This window comes from Balaenoptera borealis (genome assembly GCF_965194805.1).
Source record: "Balaenoptera borealis genome assembly, chromosome: 11".
NCBI lineage: Eukaryota > Metazoa > Chordata > Mammalia > Artiodactyla > Balaenopteridae > Balaenoptera > Balaenoptera borealis.
Window position 1 is genome coordinate 297,089 of NC_138868.1, and position 23,485 is coordinate 320,573.

A 23,485-nucleotide genomic window follows, 5' to 3' on the forward strand; every position below is an offset into this window, starting at 1 on the left:
CGTGGCCCCCGGGAGCGGTTTCTGGCCCAAGGTGGGTGCAGGTTCCCCTGGAGCGTCTCCCACCCAGACCTGGGTGGGTCCACCCACTTCTCCACAGATCCTGCTCCCTTCCCGGGGAAGGTGTTACAAAGCCAGGGTCCTGGGTACCTTGAAGGGCTTTGTAGTGATGGCAGGAAGTTACTGCCCAGGCGCCAGACCCTTTGAAAGCTGCCCAGTGTCTACACCTTGATTGTGCTGCTCAGGGCAGGTCACCCCTACGCTGTCCACCCACGGCCAGACGAGGCCAGCTAGACGGGGTGGACCCTGCCCTTATGTCCACAGGGCTCCGGCCTCCACCAGGAGAGCACTCGGGAGCCAGCCGTCGGCAGGCTCGGCCCGGCCCGGCCCGGCCCGGCCCTGGGAGCAGCTCCCAGCCGGGGTTTCCGGCCCACACGCAGGAGGTCCGAGCGCGCTGCCAACCAATGACCGACGCTGCTGGCCAAGGTGAGCCAGGCCCCGAGGGCAGCGGCCACGTTCTGGTGCCCCGTAGTGCAGGCGGGACGCCGTCCTCGCAGACCTGAGGCAGTGAAGGCCTGTAGGATGGGTGGCTTCCGAGGCCGCACGGAGCAGGACCCCGCCAGCACCTGGGGCGCTCAGACCGGACCCGCACGGAGGGCCCCGCTGGGCACACCCGCCACCAGGCCCGGACCCCTGACTTGCCCGAAGCGGCTACGTCCGTGGTGCTCGCTGGGCAGCCGGGTGCTCATGAAAACATCCCCCCCTCGACACCAGAGCCTCGTGGGGACCATGAGGACAAAGACCCTCCTGCCAGAAAAGCGTTTTAATAAAGTGCCTAAAATGCTCTCCCAAAAATGAGCTGATTTAAGCTCTTCTCTCGGTTAAACCCAGGACTGCTCGGGGGAGGAGGGCCGTCCGGGGAGGGGCGTCAGGAGACGATCCGCAGGCCGGGCTTGCTCCCCTCCAGGGCCCGCAGGCGCTCCTCCACCGCCTCCGTCCAGTAGATGTCGTACAGGCTGCAGGGAGGAGGGGGGTGAGGTGGGGCCACGCCTCCCACCCCCACCCCGTGCGCCTCGCCTGCCCCCCGCACCCCAGGGCCACTCACACCAGCTGCTCCAGGGCGCAGCCGGACCGCTCCAGGCTGCCCAGCAGCTGCAGGATGCCGGGGTCACCCAGGCCGTTGTTGCTGAGGTCCAGCTCGCGCAGGCTGCGATTGGTCAGCAGGAGCGAGGCCAGGCCTCCGCAGGCGCCGTCCGTGACGTCACAGTCCCCCAGCCTGGGCGGGGGGCAGGGCCGAGGTCAGGCGGAGGCTGCGCCCCCAGGTGGCTGTGCGACCAGGGCCCAGGCCGCCGCCAGATCGCGGAGCGCGAGGGGGCGGGTCCGAGTCTCAGCTGTCCCCGCCCTCGGCCCCGGCAGACGGGGCGCCCCCCAGCAGGCTCACCAGAGCACGCTCAGCGTGGTGCCGGGCTGGCCCAGGGCCTGGCACAGTGCCTGGACGCCCGAGTCGCCCAGCTGGTTGCTGCTCAGCTGCAGCTCCAGGAGATGCTTGTTCTGGGTGAGCATCGAGCCGAAGTGGTGGCAGCAGGCGGCCGTGAGGCTGCAGGACTTCACCCTGCGGGCGGCAGACGGGAACTGGGGCCACCGCGGCCCACGCCTCTGGGGTGCCCCGGGAGGCACCTGGGGATCTGAACGCCAGCCCCCCCCCCCCCCCGAGTCTCTGCCCGTCTTCGGTGGCTCCACCTCGGCACCCCCTCCCCCACCCCCCGAGGGCACCCGCACCTCGCCAGCCCCCGGCGCCGTTCCCCGCCCCCCCCCCCCGCCGGGCCACCCAGGGTCCTCTGCGCGGCCCCCTCACCACAGCGACTCCAGCTGGCAGCCCGGCTGCTGCAGGCTCTCGCACAGCAGCCGGGCGCTCTCGTCACCCAGATTGTTGCCCGCCAGACTCAGCTCCTTCAGGGTCTCCTTGGCCTGGAGGACGCGGCAGAGGTCTCTGCAGCCACGGGCGGTGATGTCACACTCCCAGAGCCTGCGGAGGTGAGCCCCCCGTCAGCACAGAGAGGCTCCCAACGTGTCCTGCCGCCCCCAGGTTTTTGTCTGCCCGGCCGGAGGCCGACTCACCACAGGGTCTTGAGCTGGGAGCCGGGGCTCAGCAGCCCAGGGCACAGCTCCGCGATGCCTGCATCGCCCAGCGGGTTGCTGCCCAGGTCCAGCTCGTGCAGCGAGGCCTGGGAGGCCACGATCCCACACAGGTCCTTACAGTTGGCCGGCGTGAGGCCGCAGTTCTCCAGCCTGGGTGCACGAGAGGCGCTGCGAGCTGGGGTGCCCCCCCTAGCCCCCGCCCTGCCCTGCCCTGCCCCCCAGCCCCAGCCCGGAGCTTACTTGAGTGTCTCCAGCTGGCAGGCGGAGTCCGCCAGGCCCCGGCACAGCGCCCGGATGCCGGCCTCACCCATGTCGTTGTTGCTCACCATGAGCTCCTTCAGGTACTGTGTGGCCCTGAGCACCGCGGCCAGGGGCTCGCAGGCCGCGGCCGTCAGGTTGCAGTACTCCAGCCTGGGGGCGGGCGGGCGGGCGGTCAGCCCCTCGGCCGCAGGAACGTGGCCTGGCCCAGGGGCACCCGTCTGGGTCTCCTTTCCCACCCCGGCCGTGAGGCCTGCAGAGACCGGAGCGCTGCCAGGCGGTGCCAGCACGGCAGTGGCCGAGGGGCCATCTCCCCGGGTGGCGGGCGCCCAGAGACCCAGGAGAAAGACACCTGGCCCGAGCTGGGGCTTTCGGGCTCGGCTTCCTCCCTCTGTGGCTGACCCCATCTGTGTGCTCGCTCGGGGTCACAGGCCAGCTGCCAGCTGCTTTCAGAGACCACAGCCCCAGCCTCAGGGAAGAGCCCCTCCTCGAAGCTCCCCGTAGCCGATGAGCTGGGGAGGGGGCTTGCCCAGGGCAGACAGCCGAAACCCAGGGGACGGGTGGGCGCGGGCACCTCGGGGCCCCGGGGGGGGTGCACACTCACTGCAGCTTCTCCAGGTGGCACTGCGGGTCCAGGAGCCCCTCGCAGAGCAGCTGCAGGCCGGCGTCGCCCAGCGGGTTGTCGCTGAGGTGCAGCTCCCGCAGGGTGGGCAGGGAGGGCAGCGCGCCGGGCAGGACCCCGCAGCCGGCCCCCGTCAGGCAGCAGTTCTGGAGGCTGGAGACACGGGGCCGTCAGCGGGCCCCACGAGCCGACCGCGGCTCCCAGGCGAGGCGAGCCACCCCTCCGTGTGCCGAAGCCCAAGCGAGGCGGGCACGGAACCGCCGCCACCACACACGCACCCACGGGGAGGCCAGGCAGCCGGCCTTGCCGGAGGGGACGCGGGGCGGGGGCCGCGAGAGGGCTCAGGTGTGCCTCAGGGCCCAGAGCCCAGGAGTGACCGGCAGGGCTCACCTGAGCTTCTGGATCTTGCAGGTGGGGCTCTGCAGGCCCTGGAGCACCAGGTGCACGCCGCCGTCGCCCAGCTCATTGGTGCGGAGGCTAAGCTCTGTCAGGGAGGGGTTGGCCCGGAGCGCGGACCCGATGTCCTTGCACCGCACCTCCGTGAGGCCACAGTCGTCCAGCCTGCAGACGGACACTCAGTCACTTCACACAGCAGGTTGTGACCCGTTCTTGGGCCAAGAACGCGACGAGGTGGGTCACAACCAACGCATCTTAAAATGAAAGAAAACGCGTGGATCGTCTTGTGAAAACCGTTAAGATACTGGCACCTATACGGACGCGTATCTCCGCATCTTCCCCGGGACACGGTCAGCGGGCACAAGTGCCCGTCCACCCCCAGGAGAGAAACCAAACCTGGAGGTGGCAGCTCGAGGGCAGAGCCCGGCTGAAGAGGCTTGGAGAGGCCAGCGTGGAACGTGCCAGACCCTGACCCAGGATCACGTCCACCGATTAAGTGAACCATTGAGTCAATACAGGTGGAAGGAAAGCCAGCTCTTCCTCAGAGAATGACAAGTGATAAGTGTGGAAGGAATGAAAAAATTAAAAACCCCAGTGAGGCAGAGTCCCAGGAACACTTCAGGCAAAACCCACCAACAGCTGTGAAGATCAACAGGCAAAAGTCCGAGCAGAAACAGGACATGAGCAGAGTCTGAAGGGGTGTCACCCCGAGAGGTGGCAGGCACCCTGCATCAGGTGGTCACAGCGACCATTAGGGGTGACCACGTGGCACCACTGTGACAACACCTCCCACGATACGATACGCCAGGCAGGACACAATGTCATTTCTGTGTTGTCTGGCCAAAACATGTGACTCAACCCTGAGAAGACGTCAGAGGCACTTTCACCTGAGCCCGAGTGAGCAGACGCCAGAGTCAGGCGGCCAAGGACAAGGAGGGACAGAGGGACCATCACAGACAGGAGGGGCCGTGGAGACGTGGCGATGATGCCGTGAGGGGTCCTGCACGACCCGGGAACAGGAGAGGACACGCACGGAAAAGCCGGTGACGTGAGTCAAGGTGGCCGTGTCGGGCTCTTCGCTTTGACCAGCGCCCCAGGCGACAGGGCACAGGGGACCCTGCACCGTCTTTGTGACTCTTCCGTAAACCTTCCATAAAACTATTTCAAATAAGTTCAAAAGAAGAAAGATAAGCAGGGACTTGAGGATACGGGGCGGGGGAAGGGCAAGCTGGGACAAAGTAAGAGAGTGGCATGGACATATATACACTACCAAACGTAAAATAGATAGCTAGTGGGAAGCAGCTGCACAGCACAGGGAGATCAGCTCGGTGCTTTGTGACCACCTAGAGGGGTGGGATAAGGAGGGTGGGAGTGAGGGAGACGCAAGAGGGAAGAGATATGGGGACATACGTATATGTATAACTGATTCACTTTGTTATAAAGCAGAAACTAACACACCATTGTAAAGCAATTATACTCCAATGAAGATGTTAAAAAAAAAAAAAGTAAAATGACACATGTAAGAGGTTATTTATTATAGCATTGTTTGTAACAGCAAAAGGTTAGAAGCAATTAATTGCTATGGAGCCCTAATAAGAAAAAGAAAGTGGCTCTAAATGCCTGGGTAAGATTTCCGAAATAGATTAAGGGAAAAAGGAAGGTTATACAACTAAGTGAAGCCTACGCTGCTATTGCTATTTGTCTAAAACGGGGGGAAAAGAATTGGATATCTGCTAACCTCATCCTTGCCACTCCAACTCACACGCCATGTTTCCAAGGACTCACCACTCCTCAGTACACCCTTCGGGCACCGCACTGTCTTAAATGCCGTTCCCACTGCGCCTCCTCCCACCCCTCACCTTCCTGTTCGCCCTTCCCAAGATGTCTCACGCATATACACACACTTCCTTGTATTAGAAACACAACGGCATCCTGTGCGTGCTGTTCTGCACTTTTTGTACTTAATACATACTTGCACATAAAGGGCTGTCTCGTTCTATGTTATAACTGTATACTTCTCCATTGAACGGATAAATCATAACTTATTTAGTCAGTCCCCTATTAGTGGACATTTTCACTGTTTCCTATCTTTTGCTATTAAAAATAATGCTGTAATGAACATTCTTGTGCATATGTTATTTCACATTATATCTACGGAATTACACCTGTGGGCTAAATTCTTAGAAACAAGGGTAGTTGGTGCGGAGGGCAACAGAGTGGACGGGCACAGGACTGAGAGGCTTTTCACTGTATTCCCTTTTGTGTCTTTTTGAATTTTGTGCCATATGTCTTACCTATTCAAAAATAAAATATTTTTGGGACTTCCCTGGTGGTGCAGTGGTTAAGAATCCGACTGCCAATGCAGGGGACACAGGTTTGAGCCCTGGTCCGGGAAGATCCCACATGCCGCGGAGCAACTAAGCCCATGCGCCACAACTACTGAGCCTGCGCTCTAGAGCCCGCGAGCTACAACTACTGAAGCCCACGTGCCTAGAGCCCGTACTCTGCAACAAGAGAAGACACCGCAACGAAAAGCCCGCGTGCCACAACAAAGACCCAACGCAGCCAAAAATAAATAAATAAAATAAATAAATTTATAAAAAATAAAAATTAAAAAAAATAAAATAAAATATTTTTAAATACAAAAAAAAAAAAAAAGATAAGCAGGCAGGCACTCATCTCTTGCTCGTGAGCCCTGAGGAACCTGCGGGTCTGAGGGCCTCGACAGCAGGAGTCAGCCTGGACTTGGATTCCCAGCCCGCAGCCCGGCAGGGGCACAGGACAGGCAGTGCCCACACGAGCCGGCTGCGGCGACTGCATGCCCAGGGGAAGGGGACGAGCAGACGAGACCCTGGGCCAGGTTGCTGTGCCCACCAGGCCTGGGCCAGAATGGGTTTACATTCGAATGGTTGGAAAAAAATACAAAGAGTCACATTTTATGCCACGTGAAAATCATACAAAATTTACATCACGCTTCTGTAAGTGAAGCGAGCTGGGAGCACCCGTCACCCCCTGCAGGGTGGTGGCCCCGGGCACGCAGGCACGGCCGGTCCTACCTGATCACCTCGTACTGCTGGATCAGAGGCAGGAGCTCCGTCCACCGGGCGTCACTCAGCTGCTCACACTGGATGTCGAGCTTCATGGTGGGAGGCGAGGTGTTGCCTAGACACAGGCAGGGGAGACGGAGAGGATTTCAGCCGAACTCTCAAGGTCTGACAGGCCAGAGATCCAGTGGACGGAGGACGTCCACACAGGACCCCAGGGGACGTTCCAGGAGAAGCCACAGCCTCCCCGCCTGCTTCGTTTCCCTTCTTCAACACCTTTATCCACCTCAGCCTCCAGGAGCAGAAATGGGAGAGGGCTCCCGGGCAAAGACCGCCACGGACCGCAGAGCTGGGGGACGTGGCCGCGGGGACAGAGGCTGCGCTCGTCCCCCAGCCCCCCAGGCACCTCCCGGCCGAGGAAGGGGAGAGCAGCGCTCACCGCCCAAAGCCCTGCCTCTGCCTTGCCAGCAAGGACAGGTGGGGAGGAGGTGGCCTGTGGGCCCGGACGGTGTGCAGACCCCAGCCAGGGGAGCGCAGGGGCCCCAATCTGTGACGTGCTGCAGTAACTGCCCCTGCCGACTCAGCCTCCTTCTCCCCTCCGAGAACAGGAAGGCAGCGCACAGCCCCACCTGGCCGGCATCCACAAAGCCAGACCCGCCCAGGATGCCAGCACCTGAGGCCTCACTGCCCTGAAGCAGCCGTCAGGTGGTCAGCTGACGGTTCCTGAGGGGCGCCAGCCACAAGTGCCCTGGCCAGGACAGAGCAGGTGGGGTGGGGACCCCAGGTCCAGTGACCTACGCTCTGGATGGTGCATTCATGGGTGGCCACCCGGGGTGCCTGCTTCCATGAGCCCCTTCTGGGAGCTGGGACTCTGGAGAGGGCACGTCCTCTGCCCGACCCTGGCTCAGCCCAGGGACCAGCCCACAAAGAAGCCAGCTCACCAAGCAGGCTGAGAAAAGAGGGAGGCCTCTGGCCAGCAGGTCTGGGATGGGAGGTCACAGGCCCTGAAACCTCACCAGGGCCACACACAGAGCCCGAACAAATGAGGAACCAGAGCCCGGGGCGGGTGCCGACTGTGGCCCTGAAGGGGGAGCCAGCAGGAGAGGAACCCAGCGGCAGCCATGAGCTGGGGGGTGCCCGGGAGGAGGGCAGGGAGCGGGCTTTCAGTCAAGAGCCACAGGAAGTTCAGTAAACACCCGCGCCTGGAAGCCATGCCTTTCCAGGTCTCGAGGCAGGATGACTCAGACCCATGTGAGGTTCCCGGTTCCCCGAAACCCCCAGATTCCTGAGAACAATGCTTCACTCGTGTTGTGTCCGTGCCTGGCACAGCCCCGGCCTTGCTGAAGAGGGCATGCCCCCTGCCGGCCCCGGCTGGTTCGAGCCCACAGCAGGGAAGAGGGCCAGCCCAGGCAAAGGCTCTAGTTACATTCTTCCTGGGAGGCCCCTGGTGCCAATGATCAGGTAAGATTCAGATTCACGTGTGCACGTCCCAGCAGGGGGGCCTGCCAAGAAACTGAGGCGAGGGCATGGGTAACTGGCCACTTCACGTACCATCACAGGGAGGGACCATACCAGGAAGAGGCCGCCCAGCCCACTGGCCAGAGCCCGTGAGCAAAACCAGACCTGCCACCCACCCCCAGCCCAGGGTGTGGCCACCCAAACCCTGACTCAGAATCCTCAGTCATCGCGGGAGAGGGATGAGGAGGAGGGGCTCGGGGTTCAGGATGGGAGGGGCCACTGAGGAGCTCTAGCCCCAACACTGCTCCCCCGGCTGCTCCCTCCCTGAATCCAGTGTGACATTAGGGGACTCGCCTCTCCAGAGTAGGAAACTGATACCCAGCAGCTGCGCCCCCCAAGCCCCCAGACTTGACTAGACCCAGAGTATCCCTTTGGTTGGCCTGTGGGCGTCTTAGCCTCCAGAGAACACGGATCCCTTTGAGAACCCATGAAAAAGTGTTAACATCCCGCAAAGACGCCGCGTGTACAGCCTTCCTCACAAGCCCCCAGTCAGGGTGCCTGATCTGGACAGGAACAAGCACGTGTCCGGCCCACCGCCTCCCTGGCAATCAGGACCCCCACCAGCTGGGCTGCTCCCCAGGCCCCAAGTCGCGGGTCCAGGATCTCAACAACCGCCCCTAATTAATGCTTCCAAGTGCGGGGACAGGCCGCTGCGCAAGACCGTGCCGGAAGACAGGAGGTGCGTCTTCTCCGCCTCAGGGTCCGGCCCGGGCCTTCCCTGGAGCGGCGCCCGCGGCCCGCCCTCCGCCCCCGGCGCAGCTTGGTTACCTCTGCGAGGCGCGGAGGCGGAAGGGAGCAGGGGCGCGGCGGAGTCCGCGCGGGGCCGCCGCCGCCCCCCACGCCCGCCCGAGGATCCGCATGTGTCCGGGGGTCGGGGGTCGGAGGTCAGCGCGGGGTCGGGCCGGGGCCTCTCCAGGGAGAGACGGGCCGCTCAAATGCCGCGCGGAGAGGGCTCCCCGCGCCCCCGGCCCCCGTGCTTTCTCGGGCCCAGGAACCGTCCGCCAAGCGGTCACCGGCTGGGGGACCCCAAAAACGCCGCGGGGTCGCCGCGCCCCCCTCCCCGGCCCGCTCCCGCTCCCGCTCTGCCCCGGACCCCGGACCTCACCTCCGGGGCCTCCACCGCTGACCAGAGGACCGAGCTGCGTCTTCCGCCCGGGCAGGGGGTGGGGTCACGTCCTGGGGCGGGGCCTTGGAGAGTGGGGGCCGGGCGGGCCCAGGGTCCCGCGCCAGCTCGCCCTCGCCCACCGAACCCCGGCGGGAGGACATTAGACCCCGGGACGGGCCCGCCCGCCATCCCTCCCCGGCTTGGCCCCGGGTCTTTTTCTGAGACGCGCGCCGAGCCTGCGCCCCCAGTTAAACCTTCGCCGCTTTCCGCTGAACTCTTGGGTAAAACTTGACGTCCCTGTCTGATTTTCCACTTTGTCACCCAGAACGGGGGCAGGCCACCTCGCGGGGAGGGGGCGCCAGGCGGAGATGCGGCGCAGGCGCAGGGAGCCCCGACCACCCCCAAGGAGACAGAGGCCGTCGGGACTTCCTCTGCGCTCTCCCACCAGCAGGCAGAACGTGGGAGTTTGCCAAAGCACAGAAATCGAATATCTGAGACACTTCTTTTTGCTGCCACACAGGAAAAGATGGAAATTATCTGTCCTGGCTGTGATGAAATGCGTCAGTGTGTAAGCAGATACGGTAGGTTTCCTGGGAGAGAGAACCAGGCATGGTTTTCTTATCAGAAGAGAAGCCATTTTTTGGCCTAAGCCGTTTTGTGATCTAAGGTGGGCCACAATGCTTGCCCTTGAACAGGTCTCAGTAATTGATGGTCTTAAGGGAACAAAAGAACGCAGAAACAAACGACTGTAATCAGACAAGTAACAACAGCCAAAATAATGTACCAGTTGTAAAGACTCCCGGTTCTGTTTCAATGGTGACGATTAGCCTGAAGCCGCAACCACCAGACCTACCGGAATCTAAGGGGTGAAGATGACCTTTTCTGACCCTCCTGACTTCAATCAAATAAACCCTGGACTCTGCAGGGAGACACTGCTTTGGAGAAGATCCCCAGTGTTCCCCTTACTTGCAGCAGGTAATAAATCCTTCCTTCTCCGGATCTTTGGCTTGGCTGTGTCTTTTGACTCAACACGCACCACAAGGCAAAACGTTTTTCGGGTAACAAGCGTGACATTTGGCTTATGTAAAACACTACACACCCCTGCATTTCTGTGTATCGATCAAGAGGAATATTCATGCAGGAGCTTAGGAGACATGTTCAAAATGTCTTTTTGCAGCATTTTGCAACTGTCCAAACCTGGAAACAATCTAAATGTCTACCAGTAGGAAGATGGTTAAAGGCTTCATAACACACCTGTTTTGCACCCCTCTTGGCCTAGCCATAACCAGTGTCGTGGCTGGACTTGCCCTTGTGATTGCAAGGCGGCCTTCAACAAAGACCATTAGGAAACTTTGGGGGAAAAAAAAAAGGTCTATTACTCACATGTGTTGGAATGCACATGGCATACCTGGGGCCACAGAGCGAGGTGGGGATGGGGCGGGGGGTTGGGGGCAGGCGGCTAGGGTTCTGCTTTTACTGGGGTCAAGGTTGGCGGCCTAGGGTTTCACAGGCTCACTATTGGTAAATTTAAAACATCAGAGCGGGAATTTACAGCAGGAGAAGAGAAAAGCACATGTGGCCCAGATGGTCAGTTATTGAAACCAACCAAGATCTCTAAATTTAACAAAGGAGCCTCAGGGAGCTGACCAGTTGCCTGGGGGTTGGTTTGTTGTGGGAATAAAGGAAGGGTTACTCAACTTGGGGAGAATATCCGGTGGGGGCCAGTCCTTGCTTGTGTAGTTTGTAAGGGGGTCAGGGCCACCAATGTGGGGCCAGGGGTCCTGGAGAGCCTAGTGGCTTCGCAGGTTTGGGCCCCCAAGGCACAGACACCCACCCCCGCCCCACGCCATGAGCTCCCCCACAGCAAGTGCAAGTTGACAAGTTGTCAAGTGAAGACAGTGAGCAGCTCTCTCCCACCCTGATGCAGGAAAATGAGCGTGGTGCTGGGTTTCTGGCAGAAGCTCCTGCAGGCTGGGGTGGGTGAGGATGGAGCAGGGAGAGGGGAGGGGGCAGAAAGAGGCCTCTGGGTGCACTGGCATGCCAACCAACTTTAACATGATTTTTATCACAGGAGCAGTATGTGCTTTTTGTAGAAAAACCAGAAGAGATTAAAAAAAATGAAAGGCCCAAGAATGCCCATCTTCCAGAGACAAATGATCTGACATCTGTGTATCTGCTCCTACTCCTCCTGTACACACAATACAGTTTTAAAAATAAAAATGAGATATAAACAATAGTAGGCAGAATAATGGCCCCCGAAGATGATCACATCCTAATCCCCAAACCTGTCAATAGTTACCATAGATGGCAAAGGGGTCTCTGCAGATATGACAAAGTTAAGAATCTTGAGATGGGGGTACTGTCCTTGATTAATTGGATAGGCCCAATGTAATCCTGAGGGTCCTTAAAAGAGAGGCAAAAGGGTCAAAATCAGAGAGGAAAAGTGACAATGGAAGCAGAGGTTGGAGTGGCTGCGCTTTGAAGATGGAGACAGGCAGCCTCTAGAAGCTAGAAAAGGCCAAGAACTAGATTCTCCCCTGGAGCCTCTGGAAGGAACCATTCTGTGGATACCTTGATTTTTAACCCCCTAAGGCCTATTTGTGACTTCTGACCTCCAGAATTGTAAAATATCTAGTCTGTAGCAACTCACTACAGTAGCAGTAAGAAACTAATGCATTAGGGAGCTGCTATATTTCTCACCTAAGAATAGATATGTATACAATGTATAGACGAATATACACGTACGTGAATAGATACGTATGGAAGCTAACTTTTAGTGGGCACACTGTGTGTCTCTGTTCGAGTGTATTCAATCTACTCAACCAACCTCCACAAGCTGACATTTAGACTGTCTCAGCCAGACCTTGTGACAACCCAACCTCGCGGCCCCCGAGGTGCTGTCCCACTTATGTCTTTCTCTTTCCCACAGGAGCTGCCCACCCAGCTCCCCCGGGGCACTCGGGTGACCTAACGGGACAGAACTGCAGGGCGGACACATGGCCATCCCAAGGCCCAACACCCTGAGGGCGCCACCCGGGCGAGTGCTCTCTGCCAGGGCTGTCTGTCCTTCCTGGGGATCGGTTCTTTGGGGGAATAAGGTCGGGGGTTACTCAATTTGAGAAGGAAAGTCTGGCCGAGCCAGCCCTTGCTGGTGTAGATTACTGGGCGCCAAAGGGCGGACCACCAAGACGCAGATCACGCAGGCGCAGACCCAGCGCCCCGCGCCGGAGGTCCCAGCGTGCCCCGGGAGGACGACCGGCGGCAGCGCGCACGCGCAGAGGCGAACTCGGGCGTCCTGACGTCATCGGAGCGCGCCGACGTTCCCTGGGCGGTGCCGCGGCCTCGGCCCGCGCGGCCCCGCCTCACCGAACCCGCCCCCGACAGGACCCGCCCCCCAGGTCCGCGGAGCGGGGGTGACCCCGGCCCAGAGGACCCCTCGCCCCACGCTGGCGAGCGCGCGTATCCCCGGGCTGCGTGGCCTCAGTGGCGTCCGGCGTGCGTCCACGCGCGGCCCGACCAAGACCGGCGCCGGTAAGGACTGACGCTGGACCGGTCGGCCGTCTGTTTGGCCCACCCACTGACGGACCTAGGGAGTGACTGACCTAGACACGACAACGAACTGTCCCTGGCCTGTTGACCGGGAGGGAGACGGCCTACTTCCGACCGGGGGGCGGTGTCAGGACCAGCGGTGGGGCGGGGCCTCGCTGCGGCGCGGCAACAGGCGGTGGGCGGGGCCTCTAGGGGTGGGGCCTGTGGGCGGGCGACAGGGGCGGGGTTTAGGGTGGGCCTGCTGGCGGAGGGGGGCGGGGCCTGCGGGTGGGGCGGAGCCGGCGGTGGTACCCAAGGCGCCCTCACCGCTTCCAGCCCGGCTGGAACTGATGGGCGGACCCGCGCGTGCCGTAGGTGGGCTTCGAAAGTCGGACCCGGTGAGGATGAGGCCTCGCAGGACCCGGGCCGTGACATTAACGTGGCGGGCAGCGGGTCGGTTCTCTGACTTGGAGCAAAGTCTGGGTGTCGGGATTCTGCGAGCACCGACAACTAGAGCTGGAGAGTCAGACACAGACAGACAGTTGGTTTCGGAACAAAGTGGCAACTTTGTTAATTAAGGCAACGTTTGTAATCTATGGGTGATGTTTCATTCATCTAATATTGTCAATGAATGTTAACAATTCGTGCCTCACCTAAATGCATTTCTTCGTAAATATTTATTAACTCCTGTGTGCCTGGCTGTGTTCTAGGTGGTGAGGATTCAACATTGAGTAGAACAAACAGAAGTCCCTGATGGAGGGAAACTCGGGAGGGGAAGGCCAGGCCTGAGAGGGTTACCTGCGGGGACTGGAGCTGGTGAGGGGTGTGGCCAGGTGTCCACAGACTGAATGAAACAAGTGGTGCCCAGCCAAAGGACATAAAATTGAAAGCTGAGTAAAACTCCTGAGGAGGGGAAGGAAGGTCTGGAAGTGCCTTTCCCCTCATTTTCTCACCCGTACTTGTCAATTTTGAGACACTCCACAAAGTTGAGGATGCAGGTTACCACCATACGTGTGCTGGCCACAGTGGGGGGCCCTTTGGGATTCACTGGAAGTTATGTCATTCTTGTTATTTTTGAACTTACCTGATTCACCTGGTTGAGTCCTTTTCTTCCTTCCTTCCTTCCTTCGTTCCTTCGTTCCTTTCTTTCTTTCCTGCATGGCTGCGGGATCTTAGTTCTCCAACCAGGGATCAAACTCGGGCCCTCTTCAATCCTAGCATTTTCAAACTTCTATCTGGGGTCACTTTTTTTTTTTTTCTCCATGGAGAACACCTTCTAGTATTTCATTTGATGTGGGTTTCCTGGTGAAACCAGGAAACTGGATTCTGCCAGGTTTTGTTTCTCTGAAAATTTTTCTGTGCATTCTTTATTTTTCAGGGACATTTTCACTGGGTATAGATGTGTAGGTTGGCATTTATTTCTGTTAGCATTCTGGGGATGTTATTCCATTGTCTTCTGATTTCCATACTTTCTGTCACTCTTATTGTCACTCCTTTGAAGATGACATGTCTTCCTGGGTACTTTAAAGCTTTCCTCTTTATTCTCAGTCAGCAGGTTTACTATACTGTGCCTGGATGTGTTTTTCCCTGTATTTATCCTTTTTGTTGCTCACTGTGCTTCTAGAATCTGTAGCTTGATATCTTTCATCAGTTTCAGGAACGTCTCAGCTCTTATTTCTTCAGATATTTTGGATGCCTCACTCTCTGCTCTTCATCTAGAATCAATTAAAAATATGCTTGAGGGTTTCCCTGGTGGCACAGTGGTTAAGAATCCGCCTGCCAATGCAGGGGACACGGGTTCAAGCCCTGGTCCGGGACGATCCCACATGCTGCGGAGCAACTAAGCCCGTGCGCCACAACTACTGAGCCTGCACTCTAGAGCCCACGAGCCACAACTACTGAGCCCACATGTCACAACTACTGAAGCCCATGCGCCTAGAGCCTGTGCTCCACAACAAGAGAAGCCACCACGATGAGAAGCCCACGCACCGCAATGAAGAGTAGTCTCCGCTCACCGCAACTAGAGAAAGCCCGCCTACAGCAACGAGGACCCAGTGCAGCCAAAAATAAATAAATAAATAAATAAATAAATAAATAAATAAATTTATTTTAAAAAAATATGCTTGGGATTTCCCTGGTGGCACACTGGTTAAGAATCCACCTGCCAATGCAGAGGACACGGGTTCAAGCCCTGGTCCGGGAAGATCCCACAAGCAGTGGAGCAACTAAGCCCGTGCGCCACAACTACTGAGCCTGCGCTCTAGAGCCCGCAAGCCACAACTACTGAGCCCATATGTCACAACTACTGAAGCCCGTGCACCTAGAGCCCGTGCTCCGCAACAAGAGAAGCCACCGCAATGAGAAGCCTGCACACCGCAACGAAGAGTAGCCCCCACTCACCGCAACTACAGAAAGCCCACGCGCAGCAACGAAGACCCAACGCAGCTGAAAATAAATAAATAAATATGCTTGATCTTTCCACTGTACCCACATGTCTCTTATTCTTTTTATTAGATTTTATATCCTTTGACTCTGTTTCGGTCTACATAATTTCTTTTGACCTGCCTTCTGGTTCACCGATTCTCTCTTTATCTTTAGATCTGCGGTCAAAACTATCCATTCAGTCCTTAAATTTAGTTATTCTATTTATTTATTTTAGAATTTTCATTTGTTTGTTTTTGTTTCCAGGTCTCCCCCTCCCCACATCTGTTAATCTTGCCTTTCGCTCCATGAGTACATTAAGTGTATTTCTTTTTTTTTTTTTTAATAAATTTATTTATTTATTTTTGGCTGCGTTGGGTCTTTGTTGCTGTGTGCGGGCTTTTCTCTAGTTGCGGCGAGCGAGGACTACTCTTCATTGAGGTGGCTTCTCTTGTTGCAGAGCACAGGCTCTAGGCACACAAGCTTCAGTAGTTGTGGCATGCAGCCTCAGTAGTTGTGGCTTGCAGGCTCAGTAGTTTTGGCGCATGGGCTTAGTTGCTCCGCGGCATGTGGAATCTTCCCAGACCAGGGCTCGAACCCGTGTCCCCTGCATTGTCAGGAGGATTCTTAACCACTGCACCACCAGGGAAGTCCAAGTGTATTTCGTTTAAAGCCCTTGTCTAATAGCTCCATTATCTGCACCTCTGTTGGGTCTGTTTCTATTGCCTGTTCTTTTTCATCACATCTTATTTCCTGATAATGCCTGGTTACTTTTGATTGAGTGTTGCACATTTTATATTTAAGAAATTATAAAGAACTTGATGATTGGATGACACACTGACGATATTATCTTCTGTTGGAGCAGACTGCCAGGCTAGGAGCACAGGCAATCGTCAGGTCACCTTCATCCTGACAGGGGTCACTCGTGACCCGCCCTGGCTTCAGAAACGCGCACAATGAGGCTTCTGCAGAAACAGCTCAGTTCCCGCTGGCCTCGCAGCGCCCGCTCTGTCCGGCGGTGGTGGCCGTGGGTCCAGGTTCCGCCTGACGCCCGCCCCGCCCCTTGGCCCCGCCCACAGAGCCCGAAGCAGCAGGCCCGTCTGTACTCCCAGGACATAAGGCAGATCCGACCTGGATGGGAACCGCGCCTTCCGAAACCACATCATGTTCCGGGAGCGCTACGGCATCAAGTGGGTCCCCGGGGCCCCGCGGGGGGAGGCTGTGGACCTGGGTCTGAAGCTGGGATGGCGGGTGCCCGACCCCCGGCCTGGCGGTGCCGGCTGAGCCTCGAGGGGGCGCGAGTGGGCACGTGAGGAGCGAGGGCGGCGGTGTGGGGCACGGGGGCGGGGGGCACGAGGGGAGAGTGGGGACCGGTCTGGACTGGCTCAACAGGCCCCAGAGGGCCCCGCGGGAGGGGAGGGGCTCCAGGCAGCAGAGACCAGGCTGGACCCGAGCCCAGATGGAACGAATGCGGGTCGGCGGGGTCGAAATGACGCCCCATCTTGATGTTTTTTAGTTATATATTTCTGCTCTTTTAGACAATTTCCATCATTTATTTTTTAAAAGTGTGACGAACCCCCAAATTCCATCACCCAGGTCCAACACTAGCGACACTGTCCTGTCCTGTGTCCTGCGTTCACCACACACTTGACCAGCACAGGTGTTTTGCAGAGAACCCAAGATGTCTGGCCTCACCCCGTCCCTAGGTTCTCAGTATGCATTTTAAAAACAGGGATTCTTGGGCTTCCCTGGTGGCGCAGTGGTTGAGAATCTGCCTGCCAATGCAGGGGACACGGGTTCAAGCCCTGGTCTGGGAAGATCCCACATGCCGCGGAGCAACTAGGCCCGTGAGCCACAACTACTGAGCCTGGGCGTCTGGAGCCTGTGCTCCGCAACAAGAGAGGCCGCGATAGTGAGACGCCCGCGCACCACGATGAAGAGTGGCACCCGTTCGCCGCAACTAGAGAAAGCCCTCGCACAGAAACGAAGACCCAACACAGCCAAAAATAAATAAATTAATTAATTAAAAAGAGGGATTCTTGGGAACTCCCTGGCGGTCCAGTGGTTAGGACTCAGCACTTTCACTGCCGAGCACCAGGGTTTGATCCCTGGTTGGGGAACTAAGATCCCAAAGCCGAGCGGGATCTTGGGGGTGGGGGGGACGGGACACGACGACACAGGGATTCTTATGCGTGACCTTGACCCTGTTGCTACACCTGAAGCATTTACTGTAATCCCCTAATATCCAGCCCTAATGGGAGCCCTAGTATCGGGTCTCCCAACGCCTCACTGCTTTCTGAACAACCTGTTCCAATCTGGGTAACTGGGTATGGGGCAAAGACCCTGCCGGCCGGGGAGACCTTGTGGGTGGGCAGGAGAGCAGGTTCTGCCGTGACAGGTTCGGGGCGCACGTGAATAGCCAACAGATCAAGCTCACTCTGGACCAAGAGATGCTCTTCAGAGCCCTGACCCCGGAGAGAAGAGGGGTCTGGCCAAGATGGCACTGGGAGCATCAAGGCAGGCGTGGGCTGTGCTGCCCGAGTGGTCACCCTGGACCTCCCACACTCCTCTCACGACGAGATGCCTCTACCGGGGGGACTCCACGGGCCCGAAGCTGGGAGGCCCCACGCCCGCCTTGGCCCGGAGTGTGGCTGTGTCTCTGCTGACCTCCGAGGCCGGGCCCAGGGCGAGTCAGCCGCCGCTGGCCCTCAGAACTTCCATCGCCCCACAGCCACCAGGCTGCAGGCCTCACGCAGACAGGAGCCCAGGGTGTGAGGGTAAGCCTGGTGGGCCCCGCCGTCCCACCACCCCTGCCCATCTGCAGGCCTGGGCACAAAATCAGGGAGGTTTCCTGTAATGCGCCAGATGGTAAATATCTTAGACTTCAGGCCCAGCCACTGTTGTCTGAGAACACAGCCTGTTGGATACACAAACGAGTAAACATGGCTGTGTCCCAACTTCTGGTTCCATCTTAAACCTCTGGCTTGTTTGCAGGGCAACTCACTTGTGGCATTAGAAAACCAGAACGCCAGGATGGGGTGAGGCCATGGACACTGGGAAAGAGGCCGGTCAGATGAGCGAGAGGACACCTATGAGAGAAAGAACTATATCTAAATGTAAAACTTTCATTCTGCAACAGATACTGTTAAAAGAATGAAAAAGCTACAGAGTGGGAGAAGATATTTGCCAATCATATATCTAATAAAGGACTCATGCAGAATAAGAACCAAAGTGCTGGCAAGGATGTGGAGCAACAGGAACTCTCGTCCAGCACTGGTGGGGATGCAAATGGTGCAGCCACTGTGGGGGACAGCTGGGCGGTTTCTTACAAAAGTACACATACTGGGACTTCCCTGGTGGCGCAGTGGTTAAGAATCCACCTGCCAATGCAGGGGACACCGGTTCCATCCCTGGTCCGGGAAGATCCCACATGCCGCAGAGCAACTAAGCCCGTGCGCCACAACTACTGAGCCTGCGCTCTAGAGCCCGCGAGCCACAACTACTGAAGCCTGCGTGCTCTAGGGCCCACGTGCTGCAGCAGTGAAGACCCAATGCAGCCAAAAAAAAAAAAAACTACATATACTCACCATGTGATCAGCAATGATGCTCCTTGGTATTTACCCAAATGAACTGAAAACTTAAACACACATAAAACCTGCATGCAATATTCACTGCTCTATTCGTGATCGTTAAAAACTGGAAGCAACCAAGATCATCTTCATCGAGGGAATGGATAAACCGTGGGATTCCATGAAACGGACTATGATTCAGGGACACAAAGGAACAAGCTGTTGATTCACTCAGCAGCGTGGATGAGCCTTAGACATATTTTGCTAAGTGAAGGAATCCAGACCCACATATGATTCCTCTCACAGGGCGTTCTGGAACAAGCACAGCCCCAGGAGGGCAAGCACCAGCGGCTGCCGGGGCTAATGGGGTGGGGGCTTAAGCTGCAGCGCGGATGCGGCGGCCCCACCCGTGTGTGAAAACCCACGGGGCTGTACGTCCCAGAGACTGAACTGTCATGTGTGCAAACTGAATAAAGAAAGAAAATAAAAACTTGTCAAACTGTATACCTGGGATATTTATATTTCATTGCATGTAGACTTAACCCCTGAAACTTGAGTTTTGATCCTGAAAATGCTGTACTATTAATCAGAAACTTGGCAGGGATGAAGGTTCCCAGGGACCAAAGCTCTTGTGGGGCCCCCAGGAGGCAGCTCCTGCTCCACCGGCTCTTTCCAGAACACTCCCTCGAGGACCACCAGCTGAGAGGACCCCACAGGCTGCCCACAGTGGGGTCTTGGGCCAGCCCCCTGGCCTTGTGCTCTCCCAGGTCAGGCCCCCCAAGCCTGCCCTCACGGCAGGACCTCCAGCCCGTGCTGGGCCCCATCGCCCCCCTTGCCTCGTCTGGGAAAGGGGACCCAGGACGGCGCCCAAAGCCTCAGGCACGGGGCTGCTGTGGTGCTGGCGCCTGAGCTGGCTCAGGGGCTCTCCGGCCCAGAGGGCATCTCAGGTGGCCCCTCCAGGGCAGTGTGGGCTCGGCCAGGCGGGAGCCCATCCAGGAGCTGAGGTGGTAGTGTGGAGGGGGGCAGAAGAGGCCTCCGGGTGGGTCCTCCATGCACATCTGGCTCTTGCAAGAGGTGGGCTACTGCCAGGGCATGAACCAGGTCATGGCCATCCTGCTGATGTTCCTGAGGAGGACGCCTTCTGGGCGCTGGTCCAGCTGATGACAAGAAACACGCCATGCATGGTAGGTGACCGCCGGGGACAGCTGGGAGTGCCTCAGGGCCAGGGGTCTCCCTGCAGAGCTCCCCTGGCTGTGGGCTGGCGGGGACCTGGGCCCAGTCCATCTCCCCATCAGCGAAGGGCACTGGCTCCCCGTGCTGCCCTCTGGGTCCTAGAGCCACGGCCCTCAGTCCCGGCCTCGTCCGGGCAGCTCTCCCTTCCCTGCTGGTCCTTCTGCCTCACACCTGCCACCCCCCAGCGCCCTCCGAGCCCACGGCCAGACGAAGCCCCGGCAGCAGCAACACCCCCTCCCGTGCCCCCAGCCTGGCTGCCAAGCCTAGGAGAGGGCCGGGCACACCCCCGCCACCCACCCCGTGGGCCGCACTCCCTGCCCCTCTGTACTGGGTCCCCCACCCCCTGCTGTGGCCAGGGCAAGTGCCAGGGCCGGATGCCTGCCCACCCCTCAGCCCAGGGCGCCAGCCGAGCTGGGCCTCCGGGAGCAGGGCCTCTGCCCCAGCAGCCCCGGCCTCACAGGCTGTCCTGCCTGGGAAGAGCGTGTCCAGCCAGGGCTCAGGAGGGCCCCGCACGCTGGGGTCACCACCGGGGGCACCTGCAGTACTCAACCCTCGCTGGACACGGCTCTGACTTGTGGGGGTTTGGGGGCTCCTCGGGCTTCTTCATCCCGGGGGTTCCCAGAACGGCTGAGACTCCAGGCCCACGAAGAGCACGTTCTAGGCAGAGCCTCCCCCAGCTGCAGCGACACCTGGTGAGTAGATGCGTCGCCCCCCGCCCCCCACAGAGGCCCTGTCCCACGGCCACCGGGGGGGCTTGGCCTCCTGCAGGCTTCACTCTCCTTCTCCTGGGGCAGATCAGCGGCGAGCTCGGGCCACCTGGGTCCTGGGGGCGGCTGCATGGCGTCCCGAAATAGGGAGGTTTCCGGCCCAGCACGCAGGCCCTGAGCCCCTGTGCCCTCCATCGGGACGAGGAGCAGATGTCCCTGGGGACTGACACCGTCCAGTGGTTCCTGCAGGGCTTCATCCACCAGGTAAGGCTGCCCAGGAGGCTGAGCCCCACCCCCCCACGTGCCCTGCCCCTCCCGAGGGGCGTCCGGGGGCAGCCCAGAGCCCTCCTGGGGGGCGCAGGGCATCTCGAAGTCCCAGCCGTTTCTGCTTTGGCTCCCTTCAGAAGGCTGGGTCAGCCCGGGGGTGAGCAAGCCAGCGTTCTGCTCCACTGAGGTGTTCCCACCGAGCGTGGGACAGGCTCTGTTGCCCCCAGATTAGGGGTCGTGCTGGCCAGGCCCTCAGGACCTTGAGTCCAGGAGCCACGACCCCACTGGGACGAGCCCAGCCAGGTGAGGAGCTGCAGGAGCTTGTCTGATGCAGCCCAGGCAGACTGCAGAAGCCGGAGGCCGGTGGCGGGTTCTTACCCTGTGCTGGGACCACCACCGTGCCCTGCTCAAGCTGCCCCTCCTGGGCCTGCTGTCCCCACAGACCCCCTTTTCGCTCACCCTGAAGCTCTGGGATGCCTACATCCTGGAGAGCGAGCACATGCTGACGGCCATGGTGTACACCGTCCGCAAGGCTCCCGAGCATGGAGTGCAGGCCGCAGAGGAGGCAGGCCGGCCAGCACGGGGGCCCAGAGGTCGCCCTCCAGAGCGCGCCCTTGGCAGTGGCCCTGCCCACGGCTCTCCCGGGCACGGCAGACCCCCAGGTGTGGTGCCCAGCAGAATACAGCCGCCGCCCACGGGAGGTGCCCCAGGGTGGGGGGCTGAGTCTTCCCGGTGGGGCCCCCGCTGGCCTGATGGCATCCGCACCCCCAGAGCACCTCCTGAAGCTGCCCCGGAAGGCCTGCAGGAGTTCCTGCAGGACACGCTGTCCCGGGCCTGGGCCCTGGAGGACGATGCGGTGCTCAGGCAGCTGCAGGCCTCGATGGCTGAGCTACGCGGGGTGAAGCGGGACCTGCTTCCCCCAGGTGCCCTCGGCAGCAGTCTCCTCTGGAGTCACCCTCCGGGGCAGTGAGCGGTGGGGCGAGCCCCAGGCCTTCCTCCTCAGCCCCATCCATCTGCTCTTCTGCTCTAACACTCGGCCGACCAGGCCAGGGCTGGGCGTCAGGACAGCCAGGGGTCAGCAGCCTGGAGAGCTGTTCTCAGCGTTGGGCCGGAGCAGCCACGCAGGGTCCCACGGGCCCATCCTGCGCAAGCCGAACGGCCTGGTCGAGAAGCTGACCTGGTCTGTTCATTTCCAGCAAAACCTGAAGAGTTCCCCACGAGGCCCCTGGGCCTGGAGCGACCTGCCCCAGCCCCCAGGCCTCTCCTTACCCCTCCCAGCATCAAGACGCTCCCCGGAGAAGACGGGCTGGCCCTCCCTGGCCCACCTGCCCAGCACTAGCAGCCCGGCCCCTCGCCCGGCCCGGCCAACCTGAAGGCCAAGGAGCAGCAGCACGAGGGGGCCCCGGCCGCAGGCCTCCCGCTGGGGGCCCCGGAGGCTCCGAGTCTGGCCTGCCTGTCCCCAGCCCAGAACAGTCCTCAGGATCGGCTGCGGCCAGTGATGGAATTCCCTCCCAAGCCTCTCAGTGAACCATGAGGCCACAGGCAAGTGGCCCCCAGACATCGGCTTTGAGCCGGAATGCTGGGTCCTCTCCCCTTCAACACCTGCCTGGGCCACGCCCAGGGCCACACGACAGGCATGGCCCTGCAACCCCACTGAGGTCCCAGCCACTGGCTCTGCCCAGCCCGCTGAAGACGGCACCGCCAGGGCCACGACACCCCTCCTGCCCTGTGGCAACTGCAGCCGGCACCCCTCCTGGGGCAGCGACCAGCACGGCCACGACGGAGCCAGGGCAGTGCCCCAAGAGCAAGCCCCGCGCGTCCCCACAACCCCCAACCTCTGCGTCCACAAGGAAGCTGGACGCTCGGGGGCCTCCAGGGGACAAGGTGACTGTGAGCACAGTGACCCCGAGGCCCTGGGAAGACAGCGACACGCCCTGCTGCTTCACGCTGGCCTTCCCTGAGGACGGGACCCCCTCACACGGCACAAGGCCCTGACCCAGAAGCGCCTGGCCTGGCCTGGCCTGAATTTGGGCCCCGGGAAGGCAGCGGTGCTGAGCACCCCGACAGTTGGGATGATGACTAAAGGGGCCGCCCTGGCCAGTGCAGAGTCCTGCCCGAGGCCAGGCGAGCCCTCTCGGGGCTGCACGTGGCCACCTGGGGCCTGGATGGGCCCCACAGGCCACTTTGGTGACCTGAGGTGGCCCTGGGAGCAACAGGCCACCTCCAACGAGGGGATGGCAGGGGCCAGCGGGCCACCCTCACACACACAGGGGGCAGGGCCAGCCAGACGCCAGACCCCACGCAGCCACCTGGTCCCCACGGGGCAGAGCAGAGGGCGCCGCGGGACCCGGCAGGCTGTGTCCCGCCCTCCACCAAAGTCAGTTCCTGCCTTCCAGGGTCCCCAAAACTCAGGAGATACGACCCCACCCGGAGTCCGAAGAAGCTCCCCGGCCCGCAGCCGTTCCCTATGAAGGCCTCCCTACCAGGGAAGGGACAGTCTTTGGTCTCAGTTTCCCCCCTTGCCGGTTAAAGGTGAATAAAGTTTCATGTGCTAAGTGGTAGACGGGCCGGTTCTCGCAGCACCCAGAGGTCTCCGGAGGACGCACCCGGGGCCCCCAGAGGCAGAGAAGCTGCCGGATGCGCGAAGCTGAGGTTCCCGCATGCCTCCTGGGGGGTCACTC

At 59.8% G+C, this 23,485-nt stretch overlaps 2 protein-coding genes across 17 annotated transcripts; one reads left to right on the forward strand and one right to left on the reverse strand.

Annotated features, from left to right (window-relative positions):
• Positions 1 to 805: 805 nt before the first annotated feature.
• RNH1 (ribonuclease/angiogenin inhibitor 1) lies at positions 806 to 12,814 on the reverse strand. 3 transcript variants are annotated; one of them, XM_082341751.1, is made up of 10 exons: positions 12,682 to 12,814; positions 6,469 to 6,574; positions 3,407 to 3,577; positions 2,999 to 3,169; positions 2,377 to 2,547; positions 2,116 to 2,286; positions 1,853 to 2,023; positions 1,439 to 1,609; positions 1,103 to 1,273; positions 806 to 1,013 (listed from the first exon to the last, which is right to left on the reverse strand). In XM_082341751.1, exons 2-10 carry the CDS (start codon positions 6,552 to 6,554, stop codon positions 926 to 928), a joined length of 1,371 nt encoding a protein of 456 aa, XP_082197877.1. In that variant the 5' UTR covers positions 6,555 to 6,574; positions 12,682 to 12,814; the 3' UTR covers positions 806 to 925. The 3 variants fall into 3 exon arrangements, with proteins under 3 accessions (XP_082197877.1, XP_082197876.1, XP_082197878.1); XM_082341750.1 differs by lacking the exon at positions 12,682 to 12,814 and adding an exon at positions 9,080 to 9,217; XM_082341752.1 differs by lacking the exon at positions 12,682 to 12,814 and adding an exon at positions 8,743 to 9,026.
• On the forward strand, positions 9,378 to 23,365 carry LOC309605675 (uncharacterized protein). Of its 14 annotated transcripts, none has more exons than XR_014231486.1 (5): positions 9,378 to 12,610; positions 13,318 to 13,423; positions 15,894 to 16,218; positions 16,625 to 21,466; positions 22,001 to 23,365. XR_014231486.1 is itself a non-coding variant. In XM_082341766.1 (5 exons), exons 4-5 carry the CDS (start codon positions 20,748 to 20,750, stop codon positions 21,772 to 21,774), a joined length of 582 nt encoding a protein of 193 aa, XP_082197892.1. In that variant the 5' UTR covers positions 9,378 to 12,610; positions 16,108 to 16,218; positions 16,625 to 20,522; positions 20,702 to 20,747; the 3' UTR covers positions 21,775 to 23,365. The 14 variants fall into 14 exon arrangements, 5 of the variants coding, with proteins under 5 accessions (XP_082197892.1, XP_082197894.1, XP_082197891.1 ...); XR_014231487.1 differs by having other exon boundaries at positions 16,816 to 21,466; XR_014231489.1 differs by lacking the exon at positions 13,318 to 13,423 and having other exon boundaries at positions 16,108 to 16,218; positions 16,625 to 17,805; positions 18,168 to 21,466.
• Positions 23,366 to 23,485: the final 120 nt, after the last annotated feature.